General features: G+C 36.3%; 1 protein-coding gene across 1 annotated transcript in view; it reads right to left on the bottom strand.

Moving 5' to 3' along the window:
* The window catches only part of LOC6563644 (acetylcholine receptor subunit alpha-like 1), a 59983-nt gene that overhangs the window by 7049 nt on the left and 36256 nt on the right, over positions 1-16678 (bottom strand). Inside the window, exons 2-5 of the mRNA XM_001989436.3 lie at positions 15572-15781; positions 10005-10049; positions 7658-7767; positions 1020-1200 (exon numbers count right to left, since the gene is read on the bottom strand). Coding sequence (XP_001989472.1) covers positions 1020-1200; positions 7658-7767; positions 10005-10049; positions 15572-15763 — 528 coding nt within the window. The 5' untranslated portion in view covers positions 15764-15781. The remainder of the gene's footprint in view (positions 1-1019; positions 1201-7657; positions 7768-10004; positions 10050-15571; positions 15782-16678) is intronic.

The raw sequence follows: 16678 nt of genomic DNA, 5'->3' as shown, positions 1-16678 counted from the left end.
AAATTAAATTACTAACTAATCTTGCTTCTATATTTTTGTCAAAGAGCGGATAGTAACAGATAAGGTCATATTTATGCTCTATTATATACTTATGATGGTCATAATGACATACAGGTTATTTGTATATTTTTTATTCCTTACTGTTAAACAAAATTAAATAATTTTATTATATAATGAATTATTATTTCGTTGTATTGTAGTATTTCACTTGTCTAGCTTTTTGTTAGGTGTCAGTCCCGATATTGTTGAGGCTGCTGTTCGTTTGACAAAGGACTCCCAAAAAGTTTTCAAAGGCGCGGCTGGTTCATTAAACGCAGCTGCTGGTTGTTATCTTCACTACGCACACGCACACACATCCAGCTGTCACATCTGTCTGAGTGTGAGTATGAGTGTGAGTGTGTGCGTGTGTGAGTCATGTGATTTATCACATGCCAACGAACGAGCGAGCGAAACGTGTCAAGTGTACAAAAAACACAATAAACATTAACAACAGTATTGAAATAAATAAATACATAACAGCTACGGCCGCCTCAAGTGTGCCACGCCCCTTTGCGAAGCCCTTATGACTACCTTATGCTACCCTCGATATAAGTGAGGCAAATAATCAATTGTCAGGCAGTGAGTCCTTTTGTTTTGCCATTTTCCAAGGTCGTCGCAGTCTGCTGTTGTTCGCTCTAAAATATTTAAAAGTCATTTCCTTATACATCACATACGTTCAGATATGTAATTGGTCCCATGTGCCACGCCCCACAACTCATTTGACCGGTTAGCAGGGCGATTCGTTTTTTGCGACTCAATGCTTTTATAATCGACTTAAACGTTTGATTAGCAGCCAGTCAATCAGAGTGCAGAGCACAGAGCCAAACACGCCGAGCTCCTTGCAACATTGATGGATGGCTTACAGTTGAGCTGTGCCAATTCCGTTGATTGACAGCCCGCTGTCTGGAGCATGAGCCAGGCCATTTATATACATATATACTATACTTGTTGTTTACGAGCATACTTGTGTAAGTACTTACCATGTAACCATCGTATGTCCACGAGCCGAACTTCATGAAACACGTCTGCTCGTCGAACGGAAAGTATTCGACATCAATTTCGCAAAAGGATTTATAAATGGCGGGTGGTTTCCAAACCACTTTGCCTGTGTGATGCAGAATTGCTTTTGTCATTATTGTCACTTCATAGTTGCCATCGGCGCTGTAAAATTTTAATTGATATTAGGTGTTAAATATTTATTATTATATTTTGGGGAGAATATTTAAAATGTGTTATATATTATATTTATATTTATTATTTACCGATTTGTTTTTAAGTGAATAAAGTGAATAACTAATGAAAAATGCATCCATACATTTAATGAATGTGCGCTAAAGCTAATTTTTCTCATCTTGGAGTTGATATTTTAAATCGACATTGTGCAATCAGTCGAATAAATTAACTCTAAAACTTTTCATTTATATATTCACTTGCACATTATTGACATGTATAGGAAATGGTATCGCAAATTAATAAATTTTATGCAGTACAACCAAATATTCATAATGCAGATATTTTACTGTGTATAGATGATAAGCTTATCAGTGGCGGTGAAACGGACTTTGGTATTCATGGATATTACCAACATTTGCCTATAATTAGATAAAAAGAGGCAATACTTTCAAAATATATACAAAAAGTGTGTATTTAACCTTAGAGTGAAGCAGTTGCTTTAGTATCAATTACTTGGCTCGGATGTGTCACAAAGCAGCATGGTAACCTTTTTCAAATTAAAACATTCTAACCAAAAGCTTAAAAGCTGAAACCACACATACAGATACAGATGCTTACACAGTTAGGCAAAACCACATTACCATTTCAGACGGCCATATTAACTTAACGCCATAAATCTCCGCTCTGGCATTATACTGCGGTAGACACAGTTTGGCTGCTCGACACACACACAAACACACACACACACACTCACGCAAATACTAATATACTACCTATCTTTCTTCATATCTTTGCGGTACTCTCTCTGCTCGGCTGTCAGCGTGGTACATCCGCTGGAGAATTCATATTCCCAAAGTGCTATGGCTTTAGCTTTGCCTTTGTTTTCTTTAATTAAATGAATGCTGTTGACAACTTTATTATCAGCTAAACTTTGTGAACCCCAAAAGTGCCCAGTACACTCAGCAATACCCACACTCTGTCACAATCACTTTAATTCTATTATTGTGTATTATGGAGGCGGTCAGCTCGCTAAAGGAACGCTTCCAAAATTCTTTATACATGCATGACATACATACTCCTACACTCCATGTTTCGTTTTGCAACTGCTTTAGTTTACAGCAGCAACTGCGTGGAAATCAAAAGAAGTGAAATAAAATATCATTATCTTTCATTAGATTTATAAAAATAGAAATGGCGCATTGAAAGTGCCGACAAAGCAAAGCAAAGGCAGCCAAAACTTTTGAACGCCTGCGGATTGGCTGAGTTTACGGCTTCGTTCGGGTTCCGATTCAACTTTGGCCAAACAGATATCGTACATAAAGATGGCGCTCAGTGAGGCGTCTACAGCCGACCACCATGAGGCTGACACTCATACGCCGCGTTGACCACCGTATATATATACGTATATATATCTGTGTGTGTGTGTGACATCGCGCACCACCGAATCACCGTGGATAATGGCTGCAATTGTGGTGACCCCCAGGCGTGGTTTTGGTTTTTTCGGTTTGGTTATAAACTTTTGTTCTCGTTGATTTTTTTTTTCACGCTGCCTCTGTACTGTGCTTTTTGCAGCGCCATCGGCCATTTTAAATGGTTTTTAGCCATTAATGGCTTGCCAACAAAGTTGTTGCTACTACTCCTAGTGCGACTGCTGTTGTTGTAATAACATTTAAAAATTTGCTTTGGTTTACTGTGCGACTATGTCTGCCAGTGGCTATGGCAATGGCTTAGTCTGTGCCTTTCAACGACCAACGCCTAAGGACTTCATTGCTAATGGACAGCGAGGGTGTTAGCGTTGGTTTTTGAGCCATTGGCCGTGGGCGTACATGGCTAAAACAACATTAGAGGCAATTTTCGTATTTGAAATAAATTTGTAATTAGAAGCTAAAATGTATTTTTAATTAGTTCCACAATTTTAGTTGATCCAGCAAAGCCCATTTTATTTCAATAGCGCAAATTCCCAACTCTGCCATAGACTGCTTCCACATCCCCACCAGTGAGAAACGCTGTCAAATTATGTTATTGCTTCGAAGCCATTACAACTAATAGTAAGGCAAATGCAGTCATAAGAAAGCAGCTGGTAGCAGAATTTGGTAGCCTTGGGGGGCAACTAAAATAAATAAAATGACTAGAAGGAGTCGAACTATAAATATTTTAATTGAGCTTTTTATTGTTTACTTCTAAAGAATTTTTGTATATGGAAACCAGTGATCCCTTTTAGAAAATAAAGTAAGCCTTTTTTTAACTATCGATTCGAAAAGAAGAATTATGTAAAACAAATTTTCAAACAACAATGAATTTTATGTTTATATATATTTTTTTTTGTAAAAAAAATATTGAATTGTATGTAGATTTCTACTGCCTTTTCATCATTTAAGGTTGAACGTGCCAGAATATCAGCTGAATAGCCGAGTAGCAACTTGGATGAATTTTGGCACTCTGTCTAAATGGTAAATATATTCAAGAGCAGACTCAGAATAAAGCCCATATTTATTGTGTCTGGGCTTTTGGCACTGTAACGCTATGAAAAGCTTTCAAATATTACCAAATAATACTTGGAAACCATTAAGCGAGGCATGCTAAGAGACGCAGCCACAATTGCAATCAATTGTAGGCCCCAAGTAAAACCAGAACCGAAAAACAAGGACCGAGCCAACATCATTGAGTCGCATCTCGAGTGCGATTTTAATTTCTTGGATCAACATGAAAATTAATTGCTGGAATTAAGCGGCTTTCACAAATATAAACAGTGTCTACGTTGCTGTTGACGTTGCCTTCGTTGTAGTTGTCGTCATTGGCAGCCATCTCGAATTGGGGCCTAACAGTTCGGCTGATGCCGATGTCTAATGGGTACCCTCCCCAAACACACACAACCATATATACATACAAAGAGACAGAGAAAGAGAGAGAAAGAGAGAGAAAGAGAGAGAAAGAGAGAGAGAGAGAGAGACGATGTGGTTGATGTTAACGGCATCTCGGCTTCGATGCGTATTTAATGAGCCCGCTGAAGCACACGACTAATTATGCCTGGTCAGCAGCTAAGCCATGACACATATAGAGCGATCTGTCTCCTAGGATGTCGCATTGCTCAGTATTTGCAAATGGACCAAAATTCCAATTTAAAATTGACAAACGTCCCGCATGCGATTGCGAATGCAAATGGTTCGCTATGCAGGCAAGCCGCAAACAATTACAACAACACGCGTCAGCTACACTCTGAAAAATCTCTGCCAGAAATTTGGAATATCAGAACTTATTTTTCAGCAACTGAATTTCTAAAATGGAAGCGATTGCCTCTCAAAAAATCAGGCTTACTATATTTTTATGCCAAGGTAGATTTTCCTAACTTACAATTTTCAAGGAGTTTTTAATATAACCGAAACTCTTTTCTTCGCTTTCTACAAAAATTATTAAGCACAATATTTCACAATTGCTTCTTAACTTTAAATACTGCAAAATACATTGTAAGTTATAATAAATTGATTAAGAAAAACATACCTAATCGAACTCAAGCTGATTTCAATTTAAAAACCTTCCTTTGCAAGAGCGGTTGTTGGAAATAATGTTTGAAAAATAATACTTTACATTTCGACTTTTTAGTAATATATTTCATAAATAAAAATAAACTAAATTTTGTTTCGTAATCTTATAAATTATATCTTGATTTTTGTTAACATTTTTCAGAGCGAATTTTATTTAAGAGCGATTTCTTACATTTATAGTAAGAATGTTTTGTTGAATGTAGGTTCAATAAATAACAATTTTTGAAGCTTGTTCAAAGGCCGCACAGCAGCATAGCTAACATTATTTTATGGGCCAACATTGCGGCCTACCAATGCGTGTGCAAACGCGTCTCTTTCCTTGCATATATATGTGTGTATGTGGGTATGTGGTTCACGCTTTCAGGTATCTGTGCGGCGTTCATTTTGTTGGTTCGCTATGCGTTTACAAAGGCTGGCCTAACTATTTGCATGCTATTCCACATTTAGCAGGCAATTAAACATTTTTCATTGCATACAAATGGCCGCAATTTCGACGAATAACGCTCTCCATCTCGTTTTGGGGTGTATGTGTGTGTGTGTATCTATGATCGCTGTGTATTTGTCTTGGATGGCAAAAAGTCGCTGCGTAAAATATTGCCAGTTGCAACGCAATTGCGAAAATAAACGCATTTTCAGCTGCAGCACAGACACATGCCAAAATGTATTTGCATTCAAGATTACAACAACAATAAACCTCTCAGTGATATACGCTTGGCGTTGTTTTCTGTAGCATTTTTTGTTTGTTTACTTAATGTTTGCAGTTGTTGAATTTTATAGAGACACTGCCCCGAACTGTTTTAAAATATGACAACTTGATAAAAAGATTTACTAGGTGATAAGTATCATTTGTAGCATGTACGGCTTGCTTTTATAACGAATCAAATTTTATGAAGAATATATTGACTTTCTTTTAGGCGTATTGTTTTTCTACTACTTTTTATTTTTATTATTCAGATAACTTACAAATACAGTTGCAATTTTAGTAATACTTAATTATCTAAGCCATAAATTCGATTTTGATTAAGGAATAGAATGTGATTAGAATGTAAAGATACTCTTGGATTTCATAGAAGTTAAATATTCTATTCCTCTTTTAAAAAATATACTTCAATATTGGTTGCATAAATCAATCTAATTTATTCTAACTTGAATATGCTTTTCTGTTATAGCCGAACAAAACTATCTATCACAAAAGATATTTTTTGCTTTACAAGCTACCAACTGATGTCTTTAAAGGGGTACACATCCAACATATACTCAAGCCTGATGTGAACACAAGTTAAATTGACTTTATAGAGGCAATTTATTTTGACCAAACACAATTAACTTCAAGTGTGCAAGGCGAACAAAGATACTTCAAGATAAATTTGATACGTCTAGACGAGAGAAAAAAATTGTACTCTACTGGAGAGGGGGCGGCTTGCCAAAGCTTTGCTTTATTATAGCCAGTACAAATAATTTTTTCAGTTTAAAAAGCGGTCACGGTGGCGGCGGCTGTCACAGCAAACGAGAATGGCAGCCATATAACACGCAATGCGTTCACTTTACTCCATAGTGTGTGTGTGTGTGTGTGTCTAAGTACCGTGGAGTTGCTATAGTTACGCACAACAACATGACAATGCTTTTGTCGTTGTTGGCAAATGAAATTTAAGCTTTTTCCAAGCAATAAATTACGAGTTTTTATGACTCTGCCAAAGCACACACCCCAAAAGTATGCTATGCGAATAGTTGCCAAAGCCCAGCAGCAGAGTCGAGCCAGTCAAAAAAAATAAATAAATAAAATAAAGAGAAAAAAGTCCAATACGGCACATAAAGCGCGTAAGCCGATCTGCAAAAGGAGCGATGTCCTCCCTGGTGCTGTAGGCACTAAAGTGCCAGCCACATCGACAAAGTCAAGTGTTGGCCAGCACAGCAAACCCCACAGTGGAAGCGATGCGGAATTTGGCGAAACAAAATTCCTCAATCAATTTTAAGAATTGTGAGAAAGAATTTAAGCGCCACAATAAGAGAATTTTTGATTTATGACTATATATATAAATTTAAAGTTGTCATGTTTTAGTTCATTGCAAAACATATATGTACATCAAATCGAAAATGTGAGTAAAAATCCAACTTTTGTAGTTAGAATATAACAGTGGCAAAAATTAAATTTAATTAAAATAAAAATCGTAATTAAAAACAAATTAAAAAAGTTTATTTTTTTTATATAGATAAAATCAAGACACCTAGTGAAAATGAAGATAAGAAAGATAGCAATAATTATTCAAGAAGAGAGGGAACCTATTAGTTACTTATATATTTTTATAATTCTTTTTGTTAAATTTCAAAGTTACTAGCATTTGATAATATAATGCTTTTTAAATTATACACAGTTTCTTTGTAAGAAATCGCTACACCGACAAATGCCCATAGTATTGGCTAATATAGGAAGGAGTGTTTAACTGCTTTTGAATTGGTTGCTTTTCGCATCACTCTTACCACTGTAGTGCTCGCTTGCGTTGGCTTCACTCCAAGTGAAATACGACACAAGCCAAATTATAATAATTACACCGAGCATAGCAAAATAAAAGGTCCAATTTGAGAAAACAGACGAGTTGGCAGCCATTTTATGCTTAGCATAAAGGCCCCTCTCCCAACGCCGTTCCTGTTTTCCCATCCTATCACTGTGAACCCTTGGCCAGCTCTCATGTTACATTGAAATAAAAATACGTTAATCATCGGCTGATAAATTGCAAGCGTAACTGTGCGCTTTGATTTATGCGCTCGTCGCGCCCATTGGGCAATTATGCAAATGGTTCCAGGCGCCAAAAAAAAAAAAAATCACCATTCCAAAGCCTCAATGCTAACCATAACTGAAACGTATATTTGGTCAGGGGGCATATGAAACTTAGGAGGCCACTTACTTGTTATATAGCACAATATCCGGCAGCCATATGTGCTCCGAGGGTACATGCAGAGTATCCACACCGCCGTAATCATCGGGATTCCATTTTAATTTGTAGTCGTTCCACTCCTGCAAAATAGATGATATCAAACATTTTTCACCAATTGTTATTATTTCACATAATAATAGATGTTTGTAAAGTGGTGCATTTTATGGATAAATATATTTGCCGCTGGGCAGAACCACTTGGCTATATAATTTGCATATTTGTACATGGATGAATATTGAATGGAAATTGTTGTGCACAATGGCTTTTGTTGTTATTGCATATAATGTTTCAATTACGATTCATGAATTATACATTAATTTTATTGGTTGCTAAGCTGCTGGCGTTAAATTTAATTGGGCTGCAGTCGCAACTTCTATCGTTATTGGGTTTAAGCAAGAGAATGAAAACCAAATGTCTCAAATTCCAGATTTTCTGCTTTCACAAATGTGATTAATGATATTGATTTAGTATAAGCTGTATGCCTACATTTTTTTACTATGAAGATCTTCTTGACAAATGTAATATGTAGAGTAACTTCTAGTTAAGCAACATCATTGTTTCCCACTATATTAATTTTAAATGTATGCTGTATGAAACGTGAACATTGTTTGCAATTCACAATGGGATTATCGGATAACTGGGCTGTTTGCCAAGCATGAAATTCGCAATAATAAAATAAATAACATGTTCAGTAGAGACTCCCATTAAGTTAAAATAATCTGTCCAAAAATAATTTTTATTTCCTTTTTTCGAGCTATGTGTTAAGGACTCAGTAATTTTTATTGAATTAAACTAATTCGCGATTTTCATTGTGATATGTGGTTTTTAATCAATGATTGTTCATTGTCAGCTAATTGATGTATACGTGCTTGTGCATTGCATATGTGTATATCCATATAAGCACATACTCTACAATTAAACACGCGTTCATTTCACTCAAAAGCCGAAATGGTTGATGCTAATATCCGGACATTCTACAGCTGCTTCATAATTGAGTACGTAAAATGAATATGCTTTTTCGACGTATGATTGGGTATTAAATACAGTGCACATTTAATTAATATTTTGGCACAGCAATGAGAAAATACGACTTAAGCCTATCTCTACTCTCACACACCAACGCAAACATATGCACTCAACCAATTGTATATTTTGTGTGCGAAATTATTTGCGGCCTTATTGACATAATGTTGCATATTTATGGGCGCGCTGCGTAACCATAGCCAAACATAAACTGCACTAACGTCAACAGCCATAACAAACAACATATAATAAAACTACAATAAATGTTTTCTGTTTTCGGAATTCATTTAACAAGATTTCCCTTTTTTGCTTGCATGAAGCATAAAAAATTTGCATATTTATAGAAACAATTTACATCACGAATATATGCATTCTTTCCCAAATAAATTGTGAGCTACTGAAAAATACGGTCACTTTTAAAATGTTTATTGCAAATATTAATCTTTGCTAATTTTTTGGAATACTTTAATATGTAATTTTTATAAAACATAGCGATATCGCAAAGGTGCTTTGTAATACTCTGTAGTCCTCTTTGCTGATTTATTGTAATTTATATAAGTAACATAAAGAGCCTGAAAAATGTATTTGGCGAAATCCTGCTGGAATCACTTACATGAAGCCAAGCAAATTACACTTATTATGACGCCAAAATAATAATTGCCAAAATGTGCATGAACAGTTTTGGAAGTCAAATGCACAAATACACAGAAACAGATGTGATGCATTATTTATTTGTAATTTTGGGGTTTGCTTTTGTTTTGTCAATTGGGTAACCAGAAACTTGGCATAAGCTTTCAAAAGCTATTGACTGCAATTTGTGCAGGGGATTTGTGTGCATATTTTATGAAAAAACTTTAAAGCCGCTCTATTGGAGTGCTTAAAAGCAGCAGCCAAGAACTCTCAGTGCAGACAATAGATATAAATATATATATATTTAGTTTTCATTTTTTGTTGTGTTTTCTTGTTGTTTTTTTTTCTGTTTGTTCATGGTTCAGCTGGTTAAATGGCGCATTAATGCATAGCCAACGCTCATGTACGAATATCTGCAGCAGAGCGGCCAGCTCCGCCACTTGGCCAAGTTCAATACGAGAACCAAGAGCTGGTCACAAATTGGCATTATGCGAACGCAAGGATTGGCCAGCGAAATTATTTTGGATTTGGCTGCAGCGTGGCATGCAAATGGTATATTCATGTTTCACGGAAACGTTGGCGAGTTTCCCAGCAGCCAGATTACAAAATGGCAGACGTTCCCTCCCAAAAAAAAGTATACGTCAAATAGAAAAATTCAGCTTACCTGCTCCACCCACACATTGGTAGTCATAATTTGATTTTTTAAATTCTGAAATGAGAATAAATTGAAAAAATTGTTACTTACAAAGACCACTTATAATTGAATTTGTATTTAGAGTTCGAATGCTTATTGGCTTAGCGATTGACCAATTGCTTGTAAATAAATCAACGTATTCCAATGCCAAATACTCTTCAAATAATAATAAACATTCTAAAATTTTTAATTAGGCAAGAATTTGCGTTTAATACTGTCCCTTAATCAATTTTTTCGCTATCGATATTATATTAATTCCAAATTAATTTTATATATGGCTATATGAAGCCAGTTGGGCATTCAAAACACTTATATCTAAAATATATATAGTCTAAATATCAAACTTAAGATTTTGTTCGTAATGTATATAGAGTTCATATGAATATTTTAAAAAATTGACGTTGGCTCACCTAACTTTTGCGTAAGCAACTCAAATTTAATGTCAAATCCCGTCTAACCTTTTCGGAAAGGATATGGCTTGAGATTGAAGATTGAGTTTGGGGGTTTGCTGTAGGGTGCCAGCATTTGTGACAACTTGAGCATTGAGTGGGAAGCATCAAATTGAAAATCGCTACGACGGGTGAGTGTTTTTTTTTAGTGAATTGAACAACTGGACTGCTTCTGGGGTCGGTTAACAAATGGGTTTGAAATTTGCGAAGCTGTGTGCAGAGTGTCGGTTTGCTTATGGGGAGGCCAGGGCATTTGTGGCTGTATGGCTAAGGAGTTGTAGGGCAGTCGGTGGCTGTCAAGTGGTTGGCCATGGCATATAGTGAATTAAATGGCGCTGCAGTTTGAAGTGAGTTGCAGTAATAAGAAACAGTCGCAGTCGTTGTTGGAGACTGTATTCTTGAAGCATCATTGAGTTTTAATCAATTTATGTGGCACAGAATAGTGAGGCAGTCAGAGCGATGGAAATCCGGATTAGAGAAAACAGATTGAGCAGCTGCTGCATTTAAAGCTAAGAGCAGCTAAACAAGCTTAACATTTAATCATCGCTGCAGGAAGCTGCGAAGTGGATTTAAAAGTTTGCTCAACTATAAAGATGGCACAGACATTTCGAGTATTTGATCAGGCGGAAGGACAATATATATAATATAACATTTATGAGATGGAATAAATAATAACGACTAGAATTTGCTTGAATCTGCAGAACTCAAGTTCCAGGTATTTAAATTTTATATCTAAAATATTATTTTCGGAACCTATTCGATATTGTGAATAGTAATTAAAGTCTCGTTGAATCTCTCACTAACTATCGCCAAAAAATGTAGTCGATTTAGTCATATTTAGTCATATCACCTCCTTGCTGCATTCAGCTTTATTATTTTCACTCTGTTAGAAATGAGAAAGCATTACCACAAAATAATTTATAATACTGTATTTTTCTCTAGCTTTCAGCGTAAGTAATTCAACCATATCATCAACATCCGGGCAAAGTGCTCTAATTTGTGTCTTAACAGATGCACGCACGACAACACACCACAGCTTTCAATTCAGACATGTATATATATATATAAGTATATATATATAAAAGGGACGAACTCATGTCATGGAGTCGCTTTCATTATATTTATGGTTGTTGTGTCTTCCCTTTCATATTTACTTAGGTGCCATACGGCAAGCAACTCATTGAGCGTAAGTACGTTGGCGTCAGGCAGCATAGGAGAGACTCAATAGAAAAAAATTAGAAAACGATAAAATTGCGGAATAAATCACTTAGACGTTGAAAAATGTAATTAACGACAAAATGATAATGATGCGCCGTAATGCGTTTCCCACCGAGACAGTCAGATAACGTCACCACGCTAAAGCCAGAGCCGAGATAGATGCTCAATACCCAGAGCTGTAGTCTGAGCAATATAAGTTGGGATACACAGTGTTAATAGATTTTGCCAGCGGTTGCCATGTGAACTGTGTTTGTCGTGGTGGTGACCTACTAATCACCCGCTCAGTGCCTGGTTCCCAGCTCCCCAGCTTGCAGCCAGAGGCAGCATGAACGTCTGAAAGTCTAAGCGTCTAAAAGGTCATTAAGTGCGGGCGACGCGGAAAACCGGCAATAAAACGACAAAGCCAAGACCAAGCACAAAGACAGAGGTGGCATAAGGAAGAGATAAAATTGCAGTAGCGGCGTCTATGACGACGACAAGCGTGGCGCGTATCCTTTATGTTTTATGTGCGGCATCCGCACCAGTAGCAACACTTCCACCGAGTCTGCTTCTGTCTGCTACTGCACTAAGAAAAAACAGATCGAAATATTAAAAATCACCATACTTTTAACACAAAGGGAAGTCCCCCTCATTTTTCAATAAAGTTATTTGCTAAGCTGGTGAAGTAATTTTGTGTCTCTCTGAAATTCTGTTTTCTGGATTCCAATTGTTAAATATTGAAGAACAAATTCGGAATTTCAGGCTGTTTTTATGTCAACACAGAATTTTGAGGTTGTGGAATACACAAATGAAGAGATTTTAGACAGCTTACAATTTTTTCGAATATTTATTATAAGAAAAAAAACATTATTTTTAGTGATTATTGACTTGGAGAAGCGTTTCTGATTTTATGAAATTTTTTCCGTAAATTTAGAAACTAGACAAACATGATGATTTTCAGGTCGTTTTTTATTTTATTTCTAAATTTCAGAGCGATTATTTTTTCTGAGTGTGAATGGCCATGTCCATGTCGGCTCACACTTACAGCTAGTGCTGGCTAGAGCCTAACTGGGTTTGTAGCTATGTAATTGGTCTAGTTGTTATTGCTGTTACGGCTGCTTGCTTATTTGCACTTAGAGCTACGGCCGGTTGCATTACTACTCAACAGGATGTAGGATATACAGTGTTTAAATTGCTTAAGCTAAGGCTTAAAGTATAATGATGGTGCAGCGGCAGCTGCAACTGAATTTGCATTTTGTGTCTGTGGCCACTGGGCCGGGATGGAATTTAGCCACATTCTCGTCTTCCAGCTTGTTTACAATTTAAATCGAATATCCTGTTTGCCGTAAATAAGTTTTGCACCATAAAAATATTTTGAGCTCTGGCTAAATATTTGAGCTTTGCATAAAAGTAAGCAAACTGTGGCTGTGACAATTGTAAATAAGTCAGTCTAGTATTATGATTGTTATAATTGATTAAGAAATACAAGAGGCAAATATAAAATGTATTCTGAATGGAATAAACAATATTTAAATATAATCTTTTGTGTACATTTTAGAGACCCGCTCTCTCTCTCTCTCTCTCTCTCTCTCTCTATGTCAATTTATGATCTGGAGTTTTCGCATGATTGCGTTTTGCAGCATTGCAACCAACAATTTAGCCGATCTCAACTAGTTTGCTCAACTTCCTTCTCTTTCATTCTGTTATTAGCCTATCTCTTCTCACATACTCTCCTTGAATACACTCCATAATTCCTGTCCTGAATGAGTTATTGGCTTGCTTGTAATCAGTAAGTTAAGCTACTTACCGCCTTACTTACTGCTCGGACTTAGAGGTAGGAGACAGGCAAATGGGACATGTAAAATTATAAATTCTGGCTCAAACGCATCTGGCTTTGGATCTGTTATATGTATATATATATAGTATGTACGGTATGACTGGCTGTATGTCCGATGATTGCTATTTTCAATCTAAGTAGAAATTGAGCAAGGCAAGTGCACTGATTTTGTTCGATAGAATGTACAAGGAATTGTACGCCAATAAGGGAAAGAGGCAACACGTGCATTCCAATGAAAACAACTACAACAAACAACAACAACAACGAAAAGTGACCAGTGGACTTTTGCAATAAAAGAAATTCTCCAAATATTTCAAGCCGGTTACCAGAAGGGCACACAGACCGTATGTGCAATATCATTTTTGTGCAGTATACAAGCATACACACTCGCATACATAAAAGCAATTTCGTCTATAAGCACCTTATGCCAGATGCACAGTGCCTGGAGATGTATGGGAAAGTGTGCAAAAATTACGAATTTTAATTCAAATGCATTTTTAAACTAGAAACTTAAATAAATTTAAGAAATTAAAAGTTTTTTCGATGCATTTTACAAATAATATGTATATAATATTTACTCTTACTGACTTCATACATCATATATAAGAAGGTAGCTCTAATAAGACTATTTTCTAAAATGAACGAATTTTTATTAAATACGCATTGGCATAATGACTTTGCAAAATACACTTTGAAGTTACTCAGAAGCAGATTCGCGAAATCCATAAAGATTGTTATAAAAACTTTGTGAAACAAACTTTTTTTTGGGCAAACAAAGTTTCAATTTGGCAAAATATTAAGACATCATAACCCAATGTGCATTACTATGGCTGCTGCTGCTACTGACTGCTGTTTGGCATGCCTTTTAGTGGTCTTGGTGCTTAGCGCGTGATTTATAACAGCAAAAAAAGGAGTCGAAGCCAGCAGCAGGCAGCAGAATGTAGAAAGCAGGAAGCATCAGGCCAAATGCAGAAGGGAGCCGTAAAGCTCAGCTACTGTTTGGCCAACACAGCTCACGTAACTGTTAACCGGTTTTCCATTTCCTGTTGTATGTGCATCCAAACTGGGCAAGAAATTGTGGGCCATTTGCTAGCTCTGTTGCTGCTTTTAAATCTGCTAGCAATTGGAGTTCCCTTTTTGTTTTTTTTTTGTTGCTTTAACGCAATTTGGCCCAAGTTCTGACCTATGATATATTGCGCAATTTTGCTGGTCTGATTGAGCCGTATGCAAGTCCCCAACTGCAATTGCAGACCTAATGAAGGAAACAATCATCAGTCGTTGTACAATAAATCGAAAATCCCATTGATTTATTATGCAAACAATGTTGTCTACGCAGTGAAAGAGTGTTGGCGAGGGTGAAGGGGATTGGGTAAACACTGCTCTGGCTTAGTTCGACTGCCTATTAAGCGTTCGGTAAACAGTTATTAATTATGCGGCTGATACTTTGTCGCAGCTTCCGCAAATGCTATTTGCTCGCTTACCGGCGTTACTGGCTTTGCAAATTAATCTGCTTTGATTGTCGTTTGATAAGCAGTCAAGCAGCTCAGTTGTCAAAGAAATGACAGTTAAGCTGGATGACATAATCATTAACAACAAATTAATGTATTTTCAGTTAGCCAGCAGCAAATGGTGTTTCTACCTATTAGCAGAATGATACTTTTTTTACTGAAGATTTTCAGTAATTGTGTGCGATAAGTTGTGAGTAATTTATTATTACAGTATTACAATGTATTGTTTTTCTCAAATGCGGCACAGTATATATTTGGCTAATTACAACAGTGACTTTAATTCTGGCTCCACTCTCACTCTCTCATTTTTCTCTTTGCCATTTTCTGTAATTTACCATCTAAATTACAAATTTAAATACTTTTTGTGTAATTTGCTTCTTCTGGATTTCTCCAATCTTTGTAAGAAATTATTATATTTTATCTTTATATTGCCTCAAAATGTGTTTATATCTTTTACATTTTCAATTTTAATAAAACAAATATATAAATAATTTTTTTTTAATTTATAGACTTTTTATAGTTTATTTATATATTAATATTACTTACCACATCGATCAACTGTGACAGCCGTAAGCCCATTTTGACCGTCAGACGATCGGAGTTGTTGCCCACGGGTCGTATGAGTCGATTGTAGTTGCTTAGCAAATCGTCGTAGAGACGCTTAGCATCTGGGTTGGCCAGGCCGCCGGTGGCAAAGTGTAATGCTATGAAGACAGCTGCAAAGAGCACGCTACCCATCTTAGGCCAGGTCCAACCCTGTAAGATAAGACAGAGAAACAGAGAAATTTCAAACAGAATCAGAAATAAGTTATGGATGCATTTGCATTACAAATACTTTATGGTACATTTTTGTCTCTTTACTTGTAGTGTGAAACACTCAAAGGCTTACAAGCATTTATGTGTTTCTGTGTGGGAGTGTGAGTATGTGAAAATGTGTGCACTCATAAATTTTGCAGAAGTGTCAGAAGTATTACAGAGACAGCACCAAATGCGCACAGAGCTGCTACGGTGCAATCATAAACACCATTTAATCTTTGGCCCAAACACTCAAGACAGCCAAACTGCTAACACACATACACACACACACACACACATGCATAAGCGTAAATAAATATAGAAAAGTGGGCATGTGTGTGTTGCATATTTGGTGTACTTTTCCATGCTTGTCTTTCTTCACTTTCTGCTGCCCATCCACATGCACTTTGTGCCGCTTAAAATTGTTATTGTTGTTCAGCTGCTGTTCAAGGGACATAATCTACAGTGTGACAGTGTCCTTTCACCCACACCAACAGAGGCACACATACACACACTTACACTCACCGAACCATTATGGGATAGATTGGCAATTTTTGAGATAGAATCATTTTGAAAAGTAAATTGCATTATATAAATTATTAATAAAATTACACTGTTAGTCATGTATACAAAAACCAAAAGGTAGTTAGCAGTTTTTACCAGAAGCTTTGGTTTCTTCTTGGCTGCTTAAGTAGATTGTTTAATCTTTGTTTGTGCATCTTATCTCTTAATTAATGTTCCTTTAAATGGTACATATTTTGAATTGCGTTTTAAACTATGTTAAGCACTAGAAGTGAATAAATATGCGAACTACAACTCCAATTAAAAATAGGTAGTAAAATGTTTTTTTGAGGGTTT

The sequence above is a fragment of the Drosophila grimshawi genome, unplaced genomic scaffold (assembly GCF_018153295.1).
Source record: "Drosophila grimshawi isolate 15287-2541.00 unplaced genomic scaffold, ASM1815329v1 contig_311, whole genome shotgun sequence".
NCBI classification, from domain to species: domain Eukaryota; kingdom Metazoa; phylum Arthropoda; class Insecta; order Diptera; family Drosophilidae; genus Drosophila; species Drosophila grimshawi.
This window is presented reverse-complemented; position numbering and strand designations above follow the sequence as displayed.